Source organism: Sorex fumeus, unplaced genomic scaffold (genome assembly GCF_029834395.1).
Source record: "Sorex fumeus unplaced genomic scaffold, SorFum_2.1 ptg000098l, whole genome shotgun sequence".
Taxonomy (NCBI): Eukaryota; Metazoa; Chordata; class Mammalia; order Eulipotyphla; family Soricidae; genus Sorex; species Sorex fumeus.
The window spans coordinates 33,937,753-33,957,828 of record NW_026606155.1 but is presented as its reverse complement, the minus strand read 5'-3'; the positions used below and the strand labels follow the sequence as shown (position 1 = coordinate 33,957,828).

The following is a 20,076-nucleotide window of genomic DNA, read 5'->3' as shown; positions in this document are numbered from 1 at the left end:
TAATATGATTATCACTAGCTTTTTTCCAAGCAACAAGGAAAAAAAAATTCTGCCTAAAGCCATTTTTCCTACTCTTTAATAGAAATTTAGGTTTGTACTTTTATCAGTGATTCATACCTACTGTCATTTTGTAAATCCTAAAATAACTTCAGATTTTTAAATATTCCCTTATGTTTATTTCTTCCTTTGAGAAGTTTGCAGTCAAAGGGTTGTTCTAAAATTTTATCAGCAATAAGGGCCAGGGCGATAATACAGCAGGTAGGGTGATTGCCTTGTATAGGGCCTACTGGGATTCAATCCCCAACATCTCCTATGGACCTCCGTGCCCATCAGGAATGATTCCTGAGTGCAGGGTCAGGAGTAAGCCCTGAGCATTGTGGGTGTGCCCCCCTGAACCACCCGTTTTTTTTTTTTTTCCAAATCTGCAATAGAACCATCACAGAAAAACTGCATATACTTCAGTTCCATGGCAAAGAATGCAGTCAGTGCTGACACTGGCCACAGTTGAGTAACCTGGCAAGAAAGACCTTATTGTAACCCAACTGGAGCAAAAGGACGAAAGGGTTTATCGCTAGGCAGACAAGTCTGCTTTTTTTTTTTTTATTTTTTTTTTAGAACTAGAACTCTAACAGAGCTAGGCGGCAATGCTGCACAGCGCTGCTGAGGAGAAAGAGGAAGACCCCTAAGCATCGGAAAACAAGGCAATGTGATGCAGGCTTCGGACGCCGCAAACCGAAATTCCCTCTCTGCAGCGCCTCCCAAAGCCAATCGCGGCCTTCCCGGGGAGAAGGTGCGGCGTCTTCAGAACCAGGCTAGCCGCAGCCCAGCTCCTTTCTCCTTCCTACCCAGCAGCACACAGACCAGCACGTGAGCGCGGCCCAGCTGTGCCTCAGCTGACCGTCTCTCGATTGGCTGAGAGCGACGAGGGCTGGGGTGGGGCCTGGCCGTCTGCGTCGCTCCCCATTGGCTCTCAGGGAACCCGCCTCCCCCTCAGGTGAGGCGGGCTGGCCAGAATGCGCGCCGGGTCCCGGCGAAGCGCGTCCCCGACGCTCCCCCCCCCCCCCCGCTCCGCTCCCCCGCCTCCTTCGTGCGCGTCCCCGCGCGCGCCTCCGCCTTTGCCCGCCGTCTGCCGCTGCCCAAGCTTCTCAGTGCACGCAGTCGCCTAGTGTGAGGGGACGCGAGGATCGAGCCGCCGCCGCCGCTTCTGCTGGTGCGTCGGGCCCTGACAAGCGGCCCCGAGAGCGGCTCTTCGGAGGCGGCCCTGCAGCCCGGCGATTGTCGCCTGGGGTTTCACGAGGGATTGGCCGCCTCGCACCCCAGCCCTGTCTGGACGTGCCTGCCCCTTCTCGCTCTCTCTCGGTCGCTCGCTCTCCCCTGGTGCGGAGGCAGCCGGCGGCTTTGGACGGGCGAGCCTGGGGGCCGCCGGCCACGAAGGCTTCGCCGGGACCCATTCGCCATGGAGGGCGCGGGCGGCGCGAACGACAAGAAAAAGTAAGCCCCTTCCGTCCGCCAGCCGCCGCGGCGGGCGCCCGGGCCGGCCTCGGCGTCCCGGGGATGGGGAGGGGGTGGGGGGTGGGGGGGCGCCTTTTTGTTTCTCCGGCTTCTCCCCTCCCCTCTTTCCCCCGAGCTCGCCGGCGGGGGCTCCCCCCCTCTGTCCACGTCGCCATCTTGTCGTGGGGGGTGGAAGACGCCTCGAAAGTGCTTTCTGGGGCCGAGGGCTGCCCCTGCCCGCCGTCCCCTCAGGGCCGGGGGTGTGTGGTGGCGAGGGGGGGAGGGACGGACCCGCGTGGTGACCCGCTCTCCTCCCTCCCCGACCCCGAGCCCCGCGGGCCGCGGGCCCCCCTCGGGGTGGACGAACCGGCTCCCGGAGACCCCCGGAGGGGAAAGGAGCCGCCGCTCGGACTCGAGCCGCCGTGCTTCCCGCCCGGCGGAGCCTCTCCGGGCGCCTCTGGAAGCCCGGCCCCAGGGCGGCCCTTGCTGCACGCCAGTCCCCGGCTTCTCCTCTCGGCGGGGCCCCCGGGGCTCCCGACCATCCTACTCTACACACATACACACACACACACACACACACACACACACACACACACCACTCCACATACACACACACTGCATATACGCCGTACACAGTACACACACACACACACACACACCATCACCACCACCACCACCACCACCACCACCACACGTCACGCACACCACACTCTACACACCACACACCACACTCCACATTTCACACACACACACACACACACACACACGGGCGCGCGTGATCGAACGCGGTCACCGAACCCTGCCGCGCGGTTCGGCCGCGGCCAGTGGGCTTTGCCTTTGTGCAGGAGAGATTTTTTTTTTTTTTTTTTGCTGCTTGCGAGGGCCCTGCGATGCGAACTTTTTTCGGTTTGCACGTGCTGGTTTGGTTTGGTTTTAGTTCGCTTGGAAAAACTTGCTAGACTTGGCGAGTCTGAGTAACGGGAATTTTAGAGAAACAGCCGCCTTTGAAAAGGGAACACCGGCGTGGGATACTATTGTGCGTTCCTATCACCTGTCAGGACCGGGGTGGGGAGAGAGGGGACGGGACGGGACGGGACGGGACGGGACGGGACGGGAGGAGGAGGATCGTTCAGACTTGGTCCGTGAAAGATACTGGATTTCTTGCAAATATCTTCGTAGAAACAGAGCGGCTTGGCAGAAATTTGGGCAAACGGTTTTAGTCAGGTCGAAATAGAAATACATGATTTCACTAAAGATGGAACGCTAAAGATTTCACTATGGATGGAACGCGAGGATCCTGCAGAACTTTTATTTTCTTTCCTGATATTTGGGTGTATTGAAAGAGAACCTTCAGGCTATATGGGAAGTTATCATTCTGTTAGAACTTACTGCAAGTTTTAAAAAAACACCTTGAAGTTTGAGTGTAGAAGATACATGGGATTCAGAGCTGTGAACGGAACCGATGGAATTGAGTGGTTCCCCATTCCCTCACAATTTGATTCACTTATTTTAAAACTTAGAGAAATTTACTTTAAGAAATAGAAGATTTGTGTAGGACTTGTGGTTAAGTAGACTGTCCTTTTTTTCTTTTTTGCGTCACACCCGGCAATGCTCAGGGATTACTCCTGGCTCTGCACTCAGGAATTACTACTGCAGATGCCCGGGGGACCATATGGGATGCTGGGAATCGAACCTGGGTCAGCCGCGTGCAGGGCAGACGCCCTACCCATTGTGCTATCGCTCCGGCCCCTAAATAGACTGTTTTTACTGTTAAATCCTTCCACTCTGGAGAGATTAACTTCCTTAATCGCTATCAGTAGAAGATAAATTTGTGTATGTTCTTGCAATTTTGTAGCTCCTCTTTGGTTCCTAGTCTCTAGAATAATATATTTCCAATATATGTGTACTGTAGCACTTAAAAATTCAAAAGAGTTGCCAAGTAAGCAAGTCTGGACTTAAATCCCAGAGTTTCTAAGAATTAATAGCAGTTAATTTTTGCAGAAGTGATTGCAATACTTTCAATGAAATGAGACTGCTGTATTGTAAATCTAAAGATTATCTCAGTGTGATGCCAGTTTTGTCATATGCTTTATCACACTTAAGACTAAACCGAAGTTATGTACCAATCACTTCCTTTTATATGAAATATTATAGTCATTTCTTTGCAGTTCACCAGTTGAGAATATCAAAACCAGTTTTAATGGAAATGAAATAATTAGCTCTTGTGAACCCCTCCCTCTAAATTATAAACTGGAGTTTGGATTTTCCTCAATCCCATCTGTTATTTTTCAAGATTTTAGCATTTAAAATATTTGCAAATCTGAACTCAGATGGAATCATTTCTTAATATAGAGAGCCTTAAAACTGAAAAACTAAGACAAACTATTAATGGTGGCCACTCGACTTTTAAATGTTTGTTAAACATGCCTGATTTTTAGACTTACATGGATCATTTTCAAACTTTCTGAAAAGGTAACTGGGTGATGGAGACACAGGGGTTTTCTTTTTACAATTTTTCATTAAATGAGCTTCCAGAATCTAGGTAGAAAGAAAAGTTGTCCTTTTGAAAGAAGGTCTGAAAAACTAAAAAAGCTGAAGGATTGAAAGAAATCAGAACACAGAATGTTTATAATAGATGTTAACATAGGGGCATTTCATGTAAGTTTCTCATAGTAGAAGCTAGACTTAACCACTTTAATGTTGATTTTTAGGCTTCAAGCCAGATTACTTCAGATTTTCCAAGAACAAGTTATTCAGTTATGTGTATTCCCAGTGTCATTTAAGTAAAGACATTGGGAATAGACATCCTCAACTCCCTTCTTTAAGGGCATCATCAGAAATCAATGAGCCCCCTCATCTATTAGTAAACATTTTTGTTACGATTTTATTTATTTTGTTTCTCTTGTTTGAAGAGAAGCATGCTTATAGCTACGGATACCGCTAGAGAATAATACCTTAGAGTTCAGTCTTTTTACTTGTTGCTTTATATATGTTGGGAAGTTGCTGAATGCTTCTGAATCTGTTTTTCTCCATTTGCAATGATGATATCAGTGACCATTTTAGCGATTGTTTGAAGATTAAATAAAATAAAATAATCTCCAGTGAGTAATTGGAGTCTTGGTGACATTATATTTGAAAATAGACATGACCAAGTTATAATTTAAACTGCTACAACATTTAAAATTTAATGACAAATTTAAAATTGTCTTTCCAGATCATTTATTTTAGTTTCACTTGTCTTCTTGGAGCTTTTCTGTCTCTCCTGAAAATAAAAAGGCTAACGCTGCATTTGGACCTTTATAAGATGGGTCTCTTGATTATGTTGGCGTCCAGTCTCAGTTATACTTGAACACTTACTCTAGACCGTCTTCACAAGCCTTTACCTCTTTGTTTTCCTTTCATCCTGGTCAAACTAAATTACTTTAAATTTATCTTTGTGTCATAAACCTATAGTTAAATAATTTACTGAGCGTATGTTTAATTCAGCAAGGTATTTGTGAGGAAAACACTAATCTTGACTGATGAGTATGGAAGTTTATTCCATAAAGATCCACTCCAGAGCTTCATTTCTTTGGAGAACATCTAATCTTTCTGTTAACTGTGTCTTTGTAACACTAGAGGTTACAAAAGGTTTGAGCTCAAGGTTAAGATTTTGTGGTGATACTCTTGTATGTTAAGAATGGAGTATAGGAGGCAGAGAACTAGTCTCTTGACAATTTTTTTCTCAGGACTTTACTGTTTATTTTCTTCCACAGTGAAATAAAAAACCTTATGTGTGAATATTTGATTACTGCATTTGTTCGTACTCATTTTTTAATACGACTTTAAAATTTAGAATTTTTTAATGTTTCTGTTTTTATGGCTGCCACAACTCCTCCATGTGGAGGTGTGAGGGGCATATGGTGTCTAGAGATGGAAGAACCCAAAGCCACAAGCATAAAAGGCATGCCCTCTACAGTTGAGCTACATATATCCTTAACATCTTTAATTTTTTTTTTCTTTCTGGGGATACACCTGGCGAGGCACAGGGGTTACTCCTATCTCTGAACTCAGGAATTACTCCTGGCAGTGCTCAGGGGACCATATGGGATGCTGGGAATCGAACCCGGGTCAGCTGCATGCAAAGCAAATGCCCTCCCCACTGTGCTATCGATCCAGCCCCCCAACGTCTTTAAGACTATATTCTTTCTTTCTTTTAAATTTAATTTTTTTGGCAATACCAGGCATTGCTGAGCCTCCTGCCTGTACTCGCTAGGGTGTTTCTGGTGGTGCTCATGAACCAGGAAAAAAACTAGTCTTATCTAAGATTGTTATTAAAGGTCTGCTTCTAAACTAGAATAAAATAAATGATGAGCTAGGGCAGTAGCACAATGTGTAGGGTGCCTGCCTTACATGTGGCCAACCCAGGTTCCATCCATGGCATCTATTAAGTTTCCCCAAGCCCTGTTAAGAGTGATCACTGAATGTAGAGCCGGGAGTAAGTTCTGAGCACTACTGGATGTGATCCAAAACCAAAAAGGAAAAGGAAGAATCTAGATGAAATTCAATGTTGAATTAGATTTCTATTAGAAAATGACTTTTAATTAATAAGAATTTTTTTTTGTTTCTTGCTGTGTGCATTGGGATCAGTTATTGGTGTATTTTATTCAGTTGTGTACTAGTTGTGTATATGTTTATTTGTTTTCTGCTAGAGAGAAAAATAATTTGTGGCAAATACACGAGCTAAAGTATGGTGAGAATTTAAAAATGAACTAGTCTTGGGATTTTAAAAAGTAATTGTATCCCAGACTAAACCTATAGTACAGCGGGGAAGGTGTTTGCCTTGCATGCGGCTGACCCGGGTTCCATCCCTGGCATCCCATGTGGTCCACCTAAGCACAGCCAGGAGTAATTCCTGAGTGCAGAGCCAAGAGTAACTTGGGTGAGTAACTCAGGGTGAGCATCGACATTGTGACCCCTGCCCTCCCCCCCAAGAAACAAAAAAAGTACTTGTATTCCTTAGTCTCTTAGAACATCAATAATTAAGTATTTTCTAGTGCTTTGGATATTAACAACTTTGGTTTTGGGGCTGAACATGGTTAAGGTTCTTGGTTTGCATGCAGCCCGCACCACATAGTCTCCCAAGCACTACTGACAGTAAACCCTGAACACAGAGTGAGATGTTGGCTAAGAAAACCAAAAAGAAATAACTTTTAATGTGTTTTCTTCAAAAATAAAATGATAAACATTTATTACTGGAATAGCTCATGCAGAAAAATGTAATACATGAAGTCTAAATTTGTAAAAACAGAAGATTTTCTTGACTTTTTAAAAATCACTTCATGACTTGAAAAGTAGTTATAAGGGAAATGGAAGGGTTTTTTTGTTTGGTTCTTTGTTTTTGGTGCCACTCCAGCCCCCAAAATATTTTAATTATAAAAATAACATATATCTATTCTCATTGTAGAAATTGTCAAGCTCCAGAGATGTATCGGGTATAAACAATTTTCATCACTACCATCATCATTTGCAGTCTGCTCAGATAGTCGCCATAATAATTCATTATGTTTCAAATATATAGTTCAAATAGAACTTCTTCATATCTGTACAATTTATATACATAATTGTTCTCCTTGACTTTGTGTAGCTACATGTATTAATGAGCTCAGCCCTTTTTCCTTTGACATTATATCTTGGTTAACTCTATTCCTTGCCCAATGCCAGGGATTACTTTATTCTTTTGAACTATATATTTCTGAGCAAGGATGTCAGTTGGTATATTTCTTATGAATTTTTATTACAGTTAAGACTGAATGTCTCTGAACTAAATGTACTTTTTGACATAGATTTATACAAGTTCTTTCAATTTATCATAAGCATCTTCCTTCTTTCTTTCCTTCCTCTCTTCTTTCCTTCCCCCCTTCCCTTGGCAGTGCTAGGACTCACTTCTCACTCTCTGCTCAGGGATCAATCCTGGTTAGGCTCAGGGGATCATATGGGATGCTGGGGACCAAACCTTGGTCAGCCATGTGCAAGGTGGTAATAAAGCCCTATCTGTTCAAATATTATTCTTGCTCTTATGGGTATTTTCTACATTAAAATGTTTAAATTAATAATTGAATTATGTATTATTCCTTCTGACCTAACTTTGTGTTTTTTTTTTTCTGATAACAGCCTTGTAGTTAACATATGAGACATGCTTAGGACAGTGCACAGCAAATATATGTATAACAGTGTTTGTGGGGCCAGAGAGCACAGTAGGCCTTGCATGCCACCAACCTGGGTTAAATCCCCAGTGCCCCTCCCCAACAGTGATCTCTAAGCACTCTGGATGTGGTCCAAAAAAACAAAAGACAGTGTTTGCTATTTTTGTCATAAGTATTATATTTTATTCAAGATAACTGTTAACAGTTGTTGCATTAGATACTTGTTTCTAAAATTTATTACTATAACTTCATAATCAAATGCAAAATTTTTAGATTTTAAGATTTATGGTAAAAGTTTTAGATGATTCCTAGTTCTTTCATCTAATCCTAGAGGTCATTGCAGTTTGAGAAAATCTTAGAAAAATTACTACTGAATGTGACCCAGGTATGTGGCTCAGCTGCAGAGCCTTTGTGTTGCAGTATATGGGTCCCAGGGTTTGAGCCCTCGCAGCATTTAAAGTTAATAATAGAAGCGCATATATCTGCATTTTAAAATTAATGCAGCTGTTTGGAATTTTCTCTCAAAAATTAGTCTTGGGCCTGGCAGAAAACTCAAAGGGTTGGTGTGCAGGGAGTCTTAGGTTCCATTCCTGACTCTGCATGGTTCCCTGGTACTATTAGGTGCAGCTCCAAAACAAATAAGTCTTATACCTAATCACTGTCACTGTCCACTGTCACTGTCCTCCCGTTGTTCATCGATTTGCTCGAGCAGGCCCAGTAATGTCTCCATTGTAACACTTGTTACTGTGTTTTGGCATATCAAATATGTCACGTAGCTTGCCAGGCTTTGCTGTGCAGGCGAAGTACTCTCAGTAGCTTGCCTGGCTCTCCGAGAGGGGTGGAGGAATTGAACCTGGGTTGGCCGGGTCGGCCGCATGCAAGGCAAATGCCCTACCCGCTGTGCTATCGCTCCGGCCCTAATAATAAACATTATTGTTTATTACCATGGTCCGTTGAATTTCTCTGTAATATCTGGTTAAGAGCTATGCAGTTTTAAGAATCTTTTTTAAAAAACGTGCATGCTTTTAAGTAGATAAATATTTGAAATGTAATGTGAAGTGGTGATTCCTCTGATTTTAAACTTCCAAGTCAAACATATTTTAATATTAAACTTATAATTTGAAGCATGATATATTGATCTTTTGGAGGCTGAAGTGATATTACAGTAGGTAGGACATTTGCCTTGCACACAGACACCCTGATTCAATTCCTGGTTCAATTCAATCCTAATGAGAATATGGTCTCCCAAGGCTGCCAGGAATGAAACCTGGGTGTGGAGCCAGGAGTAAGCCCTTACCATCTCTGGGTGTGGCCCCAGCCTCCCACCCTCTATTAAATAATTTTTAAAAAACTATTAAATATATGCCATAAGCCCTGTTACTGAATGCTCTAAACATACCTTGGATAATATTTACTCCATGAACATGTATTTTCAGATTCTAGATACTGGTATCTGAAGTTTAGAAATAAGATAATGTGTGCCCAACAGCTGCTTAGGTGGTTTTTCCTTTACTTTGATTATGTTATCTTTATTCAAAGTCCACAAACCACATTTCGTCCCTACAATTTTTGGAAAACACCCACTGGCCTTTATATAAGGCTAACTTAGCATTGGAGATGTAGGGCACTTGCTTGCATGTGTGAGACCCTGGATTCAGTCTTTGCACCATCAAAGGAAAAAAAAATCAGACTAATTCATTTTCTCGATTATAAACTTTGTATTGTCTTGCTTACTTTGACCTTTTACCTGACAGTCATCTCAGCCCTGTGGATTCTTATGTCATCTTAATTTTTTTTTCATATTGCACTTTACCCATATCTTCCTTAATTCATTGTTATTCTCTAAGTTATTTTTGGTAGGAGAAAAGTTATGTTTTCTACTTTTAATGTAGATACTTAAATTATATTACTTTCTGACTTCCCCATAATACTTAAGAGTAATGCCACCACACTGAATGACAGACATTTGCATCACTCTTTCTCTTTGATACCACTGTGCTTCAGGAATTTCTTCACTAAAATATAGCAATTGTGCAAGCCATGGAACTGGCAAAAAAATTAAAACCGTCCCAGCCATACTATGATATGTAAAGAGAACATTTACTGTTAAATACAGTGATACATATATTTTATAGTTTTGCAAATTTTATTTATAATTAAATGGTAATATTGGGGCTTGAGTCTGCTTACTTTGTAATAGCCTTTATGAGTTCTCAGTGTATTCAGAATTTCTGCTTTTGCTAAATGATTATTTTAATGTTTAATAAAAATTTCAAGGTGGAAAAACAGAGAAGTGAAAATGCACAAATTATTGTAACCACCTACTATTTCACTACCTAGAAATTTCCACTGTCAACTTTTGGGCACAACTATTTCTGTCTTGTTTAAATTTTCATCTATTTTCACTCTATGAAGAAATGGGATTCTTGGAATTTTGCACGATTGTTCCAAGTTTTAAATTAGGTAACAGTATTAGTTGCTAGCAAAAGTATGTGGGTTTTAATGTTCTCTATATACTAAGTCTGAGCTAGTATATAACCACTATAACCTTTATATCAAAACCTATTCTCAAAGTAAGATATTAAGCACATTTGTTCAAAGGGTAGAAAACTACATGCTGTTTTTAGAGATCCTGACACTCAGAAAAGGTCATAACATGACTAATAAATTTATATCAGATTGTTTAAGAATAAACAAAAATGTTTACCACCTGCCAGAGATGTAATTCACTGGTAAAAATCATGCTTTGCATGTGAGGCAGAGCATTTAATCTCTGATACTACCAGGAGAAGTTTGCCACAGAGTATGTAGTGAACATTTAAGTGTTGAAATAATTTCATTAAATACTATTTTTAAATGTATTTAAGGTTGAATGGTATTGCATTATCTAAATGTCCCATCATAACTCTTTTTTGAGACACTTAAATTCATTGATGTTTTCTATTACAGCATTACAGTTAATAGGCTCTTAAGTATAAACATTTCTTTTTTTCTTTTTTCATTTTCCTCTTGTTTTCCCTCTTTTTCTTTTTCTTACTCCTCATCTTCTTTTCTTCCTCATCCTTCCTCCCAGATAGCACTTAGAAGGCTCAGCAATTCTCCGCCTGTAGCTCAATGCTATGACTGAATAATTCTGTGCTGCTCAGACCCAGGCCTAGACCCTGTGATGCTTGTGCCACCAGGCAATGCTGTGGATAGATTGAACCAGAGTAGGCTGCCTGCAAGACATCAACCTAAACCCCTATAGTCTTTCTCTGGTCCCTGTTTAATAGTGAAATATAAAAAGTAAAATTAGGCCAAAAAGTGTGAATTTCAAAGCTTTCAAAAGTACTGCTTATTTATCTCCTAGAAAGTTTGTGCTAGTTTATACTCTCCAGCAGTTAACTGACTACCATTTTCTTTATCATTTATTAAATATTTTTTTAACAGCGGCAGTTTGGTTAAAGTGTGTCTTAAGACTTTTTATTCTTATAATCTATGTCTTTTCTTTTTATTTCAAGTTACAAAAGCAACTCAGTTTTAAGGGGTTAAAAGCCAGTTACTGGCTCTTACAATCTAACTTTTGTTAAAAAGATAGTTTGATCTAAAGTCTCATGTGTCTGCACAAGTGTAATTATCCTTGACTTTCTCATGAATATTATTTGACAGATTGGCTTTGCTCAGCAGGTTGATCTCATTCTGTCATTGACATTGTCTTTATTGTATAAAAAATGGCCAGTATCATTTTCATACTTACATCCGAAAACTTTGTGATTTTTTTTTAAATGGAAGGAGCATAGATGAAGTTAATTGTTAGAACATGTGTCTTATGTGTTAAGGCTCTTAAATTTCATTGCTTAATAATGCATAAGCCCCAAAATATCAATGGTTTTAGCCCAAGTTTTAGAAAAGTGAAATAAAACTCCCCATACAAAGAATTCTTTTTCCTAGTGCTGTATACCAGTTTACCCTGCTAGACTATTTATTTATTTATTTATTTATTTATTTTTTATTGGGGTCTACACCCAGCAGTTGCTCAGGGCTTCTGCCAGCTGTCACTTTTGGTGGTGCTAGGGGGACCAATAAATGGTACCAGAGATCAAGCTAGAGTTAGCCACATGCAAGCCCTAACACCTTTATTGTCTCACCTGGTCTCTGGTCTCTTTGTTTTTAACTATGTCAGTGGGATTCCTTTGTATCATAAATTAAATGTCATTGTAGATTATGTGCCTTTATGGATTATTATTTTCTCATACATAGGACTTTTGATCCATTCTGGTGTTAAAATGGATGGAGCTGTAGATTTTTCTTGTAAATCAGCTCAGTTAATATTTTAAAAAAGTTTTCTACCAAGCAGTTTTTCCTTTTTGGCAAGGAAGAGGGTACACCTCATGGTTCTCAGAGCTTACTCTCACCGGCTCCCTACCCAGCCTCAGCCCAACTTCAGCCGCCGCCAGCCACCACCACCACCCCCACCCCCATCTCCACCCCTGTTCTAGCTGTGCCTTTTGGGAAGAGTAGCATTTTATCTACTGTGGGTTAGGGTTTTTAGTTCATTAGCTTACGCAAAGGTGAGGAAGTGGGGGCAGAGAGATAGTACAGTAGATAGGGTGTTTCCCTTGCATGCAGCGAACCTGGGTTTGATCCCTTTCACCTCATATGAGTCACCTTCTGAGTCTTGCAGGAGTGGCAGAGAGCCAAGAGTCAACTCTGAGCAACACCAGGTGTGACTGAACCTCCTCTGTCAAAAAGAGTATATGATAACTAATGGCAAAGAGGTTGAGATCTAAGCTGGCTCCTTATTTTGACAGCTTATGTAGATTTTTGATCGATTCTGCTGTTAATACTTTCATACAGCTATCATTTTGACTGTGTGACATTTTGACTTAATGGCTGTGTGAAGTTGCATAAGTTGCTTTACCTCTCTAGGTTTCCTGTGTAAATTTGGATGATAAGAATAATTGCCCAATAGGACTATTGAGTAAATGAGATATTAACCCATGTGAATATTCAAAACAGCCCTTGGTAAGTACTTCATAAACTTGGAACTATCATTCTAATCATATTATTATAATAATTGGTTTCAGATTTTACTTTCATGTAGTCTCATGATAATGGTTTAGAACCATTCAAGCCTTTTTCCAGAAGATAAGCTAAAGTTGAGGTCCTTTGACCTAAACCACCATTGAACTTACATAGTAGTATAATACTACTTTCCCTTAACATTGATTGTTGCCCCAATTAATATCCTCCCTGTGCAGATTAAATAAGAGTACTTGTTTTTTTGTGTATGTGGACATGTTATTCTAAAATAATAATTTACATAATAGTAGCACTGTAGCACAGTCCTCCCATTGTTCATCTGTTTGCTTGAGCAGGCACCAGTAATGTCTCCATTGTGAGACTTGTTGTTACTGTTTTTTGGCATATTAAATACACCACGGGGAGCTTGCCTGGCTCTGCCGTGCGGGCGGTATACTCTCAGTGCCGAGCTCTCAAAGAGGGACGGAGGGATCAAACCCAGATCAGCCACATGCAAGGCAAATGCCCTACCAACTGTGCTATTGCTCCAGCCCTTCCATAATAGTAAAGAAAGAAAAATATTCTCGAGGGTATTTGTTTTATTATTAGAGGATGGGAAACTAAGAATGCCTTCTTGATGGCTGGAGCAGTAGTAGTTTAATGGGTGGGGTTCTTGCCTTGCATGAGGCCAACTTGGATTCAATTTCTGGCATCATATATGGTCCCCCTGATCACAGTGTGAGGAGTAAGTCCTGAGCATCACCAAGTGTGGCCCAAAAAAGCAGAGTGCCTTCTTGAACTGGAGAAATAGTACAGTATAGTGGGTATGAGATGTGCCTTGGATGTGCCCAACTTGGGTTCTGTCCCCAGCACCTTAAATGGTCCTTCTGAGCCCCGCCAGGAATAATCCTTGAGCACTGTCAGGTGTTGCCCAAAAGCAAAACAACAAAGAAGGCCTACTTTTTTGTGTGTGTTTTTTTTTGTGTGTGTTTAGAACTAATTGAATTGTCTTTTAACCTGTTTGCAGGGGTAAGTTGGAAACTACCTGACTTTACAAATAAATAACAGCTAAAATGTTTAAATGGGTTCAGTGTAAAATTAACAGTCAAGTCTTCATTGCAAATGGCAGAAGGGGTATTTTCCCGTATAATGTGAACAAATTGATTTGAAAAATTCAAATGGCTTAATAATTTGTTCAACCAGAGATCACTGTGACTTACAGCAGCATATATATGTGACTTACAATATATATATGACTTACAACACACATGCATACATCACTGTCGCTGTCACTGTCCTCCTGTTCATCGATTTGCTCGAGCGGGCCCAGTAACGTCTCCATTGTGACAATTGTTACTGTGTTTTGGCATATCGAATATGTCACGGGTAGCCAGGCTTTGCCATGCAGGCGAGATACTCTCAGTAGCTTGTCAGGCTCTCCTAGAGGGACGCAGGAATCAAACTCGGGTTGGCCATGTTGGCTGCTTGCAAGGCAAACGCCCTTCCACCGTGCTATCACTCCAGCCCATATACATACATACACACACACACACACACATATATACATGTATATAGAATTTATCAAGCAGAGTGTTTTTACATCGAATTTATCAAGCAGAGTGTTGAATTGTTGGTGGCTTTGGTTACAGTTAAATGTTTCATTTTTTTATGTTGACACATCCTTTTTAAAATAATTACCCAAATAATAAGACTTAAAAACTTTTGGTGACCTAAATTTGTGTATTTGGAGGGCATTCTGTAGGCCCATACTCAGCTGTGCTTGAAGATCAGTTTTAGATGTGGGGGTAGAACACATGAGGTGTCAGGAAAGAAGCCTGGGTTGTCCACATTCAAAGCAAGCATCATACTCGTTATACTATCTTGGGCCTCCTGCATATATATGAGGATTTATTTCTGTGGTACTTATGTATCAAACTAATTCTTGGTCGATAACTATGATTCTATGGGCTGGAGAGATTGTACAGGGATTAAAGAAATCAAATTCATAATATTTTGCATTGCATCTGACCATGCCCTGTTTGATCCAAGGCATGGATTTTATTTTTTGAAAGTTTTTTAAATATCATAATACTTATTTCCTTGATGCTTATTTTCCTTCCAATATATTGGCTTATTTTCAAATTCTGTTTTTGTTTGTTTGGTTTTGGTGATGCCCAGCTCAGGGATCACTCCTAGCCATGCTCAGTTGAGGTGCCAGGGATTAAACCTGGGTGGGCCACGTTTAAGGCAGATACCCTACCCTCTGTAATGTCTCTGGCCAATGTTCAAATTCCTGTTCACAGAGTCTAAACTAGCTTAAATGCATTATTCCATAAATGTGGTAAATGTGTTGTCCAGGCTCAACACTTCTTGGATTTGTCTTAACATTTAGCTTCTAAACCCTAAACAATCGTTAACTTTCAAATTCTGGATGATACAAATACTTTTAAAGGTAAAGAGAAACTTATGATCATGTTCGATTTGATCAGATATCCTTAAAGTGATATCTGTGATATCACTGTGTCACTGCCATCCCCTTGATTTGGTGAATTACTTGTGCGGGCACCAGTAATGTCTCTATTCCTCCCAATCCTGAGATTTTAGCAGCCTCTTTTTACTAGTCTTTTACCAACGATTGGAGACTCTTTTAGGATCCGAGGAATGAGACCTGTTGTCCTTACTGTATTTGCCATATCGAATATTCCATGGGGAGCTTGCCAGGCCCTGCCCAAGTAGGCAGGATACTCTTGGTAGCTTACCGGGCTCTCTGAGAGGCATATATTTATATATTTTTCTTTGTAGTTTGTTGCCTACTATCTGAATCCCATCAGATATGGTATAGTAATTGTGGAAAATATTAGAAGTATTTTAATATTTTTATGCAGTTTTCCTTTAAAGTACATAACTTAAATAAATTTATCTGAATCTTCACTAGATGTTTCATTTGTTGGTAGCTTCGATTAGATTGAGGAATCAAGAGAGAGAGGGATAGTAAGTCTGACCAACTTTGCTGTGAAGATTCTGAGCATATGGACCAGTTGTGGCATATAAAGTTGCATTTTGATTTATTTTGAGATTACAGATCATCTTGAAAAAAAATAGTTTTACTTGAAACAGATGGAATCCATTTCCCAGTGTTTCTTACTAGCAGATTTGTGAAGGAAACTATATCTGCAATAATAAGGCCTACAGAGATACACAAGATCTCCTCTCTACCTCCAGGAACTGGGGTGTGTGTGTGTGTGTGTGTGTTGTGTGACAGAGAGTCTTAAATGTTATACAATTGATTTGCAAACTGAAATGAGGCATTTCTAAAGCACATAAAAATCAAATTTATAAACTGTTGACATTGTTGTATTTCATGGAAGTGTAATCAACTGTTTAGGTTTTAAAGAAAATTGTATGCATAGTCACTTGGTTCTCAGAAATTGCAACGTTAAATGAAACAATTACAAGGAAACCATGTTCTCAGATAATGTGCTTTTGTTCAACATTAGACTGGGATTGTTTTTTCTCATCTACAAAAAAATGCATATATAATGAAACTGTGTTATTTAAGGACATGCTATAGAGCATTGAGAAAATTCTTATTCAAATACGTAAGTAGTTTACAAGTACTTGCAGTTTTTATTTTTTATTTTATTTTTCATGTGACTTGAATGACATAAAATCAATGAAGCTATTTGTCTTTTATAATAATAATAACAATAGAAAGAATAATGATGTATTATACAAGAGACTGACACAGGTTACAAAAAAAAAGCAAGGAGTGTTGGCATGGATGTTGGGAAAAGGAGCTCTTATTCATTATTGGAATGTTAACTGTTCAGTCTTTTTTGAAATTTTATTTTTATAAAGTCAGTGTCACTGTCCTCCCGTTGTTCATTGATTTTGCTCGAGTGGGCACCAGTAATGTCTTACAACAAATTGTGAGACTTGTTACTGTTTTTGGCATATTGACTACGTCACCGATAGCTTGCCAAGACAGGGGTGGAGGAATCAAACCTGGGTCGGCCGTGTACAAGGCAGACACCCTACCCGCTGTGCTATTGTTCACAATATTTGATTACATTTAATATTTGAAAACCAACCCCATCACCATTACACCTTCCCACCACAATATTTTGGATATTTCCATCCTGAACCCCAACTCCTGCCCCAAAGCAAAACCGAAATAATTTAATTTATATTGTTTTTTATTAATAAACTGCTTTGAAAAGTACTTGCAGTTTTTAATAGCCATCTATAAGTGTCAAAATACTTCAGTTAAATTTATCTTGATTCCTGGATTGAAATGTTTGTGTCAAAATCCAGCTATTAACAACAAATGCTCCCATACTATATTTAAGTTTAAGAGTTAAATGGACTTACAAAATTGAGTAAGGTAAAGGTAAAGGCCCTCCCGTTGTTCATCGATTTGCTCGAGCGGGCCCAGTAACGTCTCCATTGGAGACTTTGTTGTTACTGTGTTTGGCATATCAAATACGTCACGGGGAGCTTGCCAGGCCCTGCCGTGCGGGCGAGATACTCTCGGTAGCTTGCCAGGCTCTCCAAGAGGGGCGGAGGAATCGAACTCGGGTCAGCCATGTTGGCCGCTTGTAAGGCGAACGCCCTACCACTGTGCTATCACTCCAGCCCAAAATTGAGTAAGTGCTAAAAAAAGATATACTTTTGTCACTATACAAGCATTTAATATTCACATAACAAAGCATTTTTTGAGGACCCATCTTCTATTTTCAGAATGTTTCTTCTTTGAAACTTGCAAGTGTACACATCATTTGAAGGGAATATTAGAGGTGGAAGAGCATTTAATGGATTATAAGAAGGATTCAGTAAAGTAACAAAGGACCAGGGAGATAACTCAAAGGCTGGAGCACATTCCTCACATTTGTGATGTCCACAATTCAGCCCTCAGCACCAGATTGTCTCCTCAGCCACTGCCCCGGAATTATTATTGCCTTATTATTGCACTGCCAGAGGTCTGAGCAGCACCACTTCACCAGACCTGATCTTATAACCAAAGTAGCCTGGGGACTGAGCATTACTGGGGGGAGAGAGGGAGCATAGGAAAACAGTAGAGTACCTAAAGTAAAAGCAACATTTTCAATTAGATAAAACACTGGTAATAGCAAAAGCTACAGTCAAAAGTTATTTGCATTCAAATCGAGTTTGCTACATTGAGAGTGACTATTTCTGTAAAATAGGGATAGTGTTTAACCTTTTTATAGGGTATTATGAGAAAAGAATTCATCACCTAGTACAATATAGAGTTAGGTACATAATAGGTTTTAATAAACAGCACATGTTTGTGAAGAAGCTAACATCAGAACCAGATTTAGTCTTGGGCCAGAAGGAATAGATATTGCTGGGCATTTAAGCAAAAGAGGTCAACTTTTGATATGTAAGCACATTTCTGGCTGAATATTTAGTATCGTTTTCTTAAAGACATATTGTAGGGATTCAGGGATGTACATCAGTGGTGGAGTGTAGCCTTGCATGTGTGAGGCTCTCTGGGTTTAATGCCCTATAAAATCCACATTTATGGAGCATGACCCCTAGCACTGTAACAGCAACAGAAGTATGTAATTATATCGACTCCTATATTAATCTTTGCTAACTTGTTCTTTAAACTCTTGGTATTGTACCAGATCTTTTTCTTCCTGCTATATCTCTATTTTGGATACCTGTTATATCAGTAATATATGAGTTTCTAAGAGAGTAAGAAGTAAACCTGAAGATTTTAACTTTCCTTTGTTGCTTATATAGACTCCCATAGTTGATGCTGCTGGCTATGTGCTAGATAATGGGAAAGTTCTGGAGTCAAAACAAAATGATGTCAAAAATAAGTTTTTAGGTGTAACTATTTTACCTACTTAATACCTGTTGGCTATGTTGAGACTTTCTGATACAATTTTTTTTTTTTGGAAGGGGAGACTACTTTAGAATACCACTGGAAGTGCAACCTTAGATATACGGATGATTTTTAAGGTTTTCACTAAAACAAGAACATCTCCAATTTGACATGGTAGAGGATTTAAGTTTCATCCTGGGCTTCTTGTGAGAGTGGCTGTGTCTTCAATAATCCATACACATGCAACTCTCCTTTAGGGGGAAAAATGTATTTAAGTAGTAAACAGTTTTTTATATAGTTTAATTACTTGTTCTAAAGCTTCTTTGGCAAGCAGAAAAGTATAGATTATTTAAGTAAAGGCAAACTAACAAAATTTCCTTATATTCTTTTCTGTTAAATAGGATAAGTTCTGAACGCCGAAAAGAAAAGTCTAGAGATGCTGCCCGATCTCGTCGGAGTAAAGAATCTGAAGTTTTTTATGAACTTGCTCATCAGTTGCCACTTCCCCATAATGTGAGCTCGCACCTTGATAAAGCTTCTGTTATGAGACTTACCATTAGCTATTTACGTGTGAGGAAACTTCTGGATGCTGGTGAGTTGGTTAAGAAGGGTTTAACAGGCCTGCAAATTAGAAATTGAAGTAATTAAATAATTTTTTCCAGAAGGTTGTCATACTTTTAATCCCTCTTTATGGTACCCCTTTTATTACTTGCATTTAATGCTTTAATCTGGATTTTTAATAGGCTTTTCTTCTTTCTTCTGCCCCACCTGCCTTCCTATATCTTCCTTGGAATAATATAACCACTTTTGTTTTTCTGTGGTTTTCATTGCTGCCTTACATTAAACAGTCATGGGAGAAGCAGCTGGCAATTGTAGTTTTTTGTTTTGGTTTTTTACCCCCTCCTAAAGCCACACCCAGCTGTACTCAGGACTTACTCCTGGCTCTACTCTACACTCAAGGATCACTTCCTTTTTTTCTTTTAATTGAATCACTGTGAGGTACATAGTTACAAAGTTGTTCATGATTGGGTTTTATTCGTAGACTGTTCCAACACTAGCTCCATCACCAGTGCACATCTCCCACCACCAATATTCCCAGTGTCTGTAACCAACCACCCCGTCCACATCACTCCTGGCAGGGTTCAAGGGATCATATGGGGTGTCAGGAAAGTATAATTCATTACTTTCCTTTGTTTTATAGGTGATTTGGATATTGAAGATGAAATGAAGGCACAGATGAATTGTTTTTATCTGAAAGCTTTGGATGGTTTTGTTATGGTTCTCACAGATGATGGCGACATGATTTACATTTCTGATAATGTGAACAAATATATGGGATTAACTCAGGTAAAATGTTTATGTATTAAGATATGTTCTATATATTTTTGTGATTTCTTTTTATTATAGATCTTATTATTTTAATGTGTTTACAGTTTGAACTGACTGGACACAGTGTATTTGACTTTACTCATCCATGTGACCATGAGGAAATGAGAGAAATGCTTACACACAGAAATGGTGAGAGGAAAAGTCTATTTGATTTAATAT

General features: G+C 39.9%; 1 protein-coding gene across 2 annotated transcripts in view; it reads left to right on the top strand.

The window, feature by feature from the left end:
* The first annotated feature begins 1,082 nt into the window (after window positions 1-1,082).
* Window positions 1,083-20,076, top strand: part of HIF1A (hypoxia inducible factor 1 subunit alpha) — a 42,874-nt gene continuing 23,880 nt past the window's right edge. Inside the window, exons 1-4 of one of the 2 annotated variants that reach the window (XM_056133184.1) lie at window positions 1,083-1,491; window positions 18,930-19,120; window positions 19,730-19,875; window positions 19,962-20,046. In XM_056133184.1, coding sequence (XP_055989159.1) covers window positions 1,457-1,491; window positions 18,930-19,120; window positions 19,730-19,875; window positions 19,962-20,046 — 457 coding nt within the window. In that variant the 5' untranslated portion in view covers window positions 1,083-1,456. The remainder of the gene's footprint in view (window positions 1,492-18,929; window positions 19,121-19,729; window positions 19,876-19,961; window positions 20,047-20,076) is intronic. The other variant, XM_056133185.1, reaches the window with a different exon arrangement.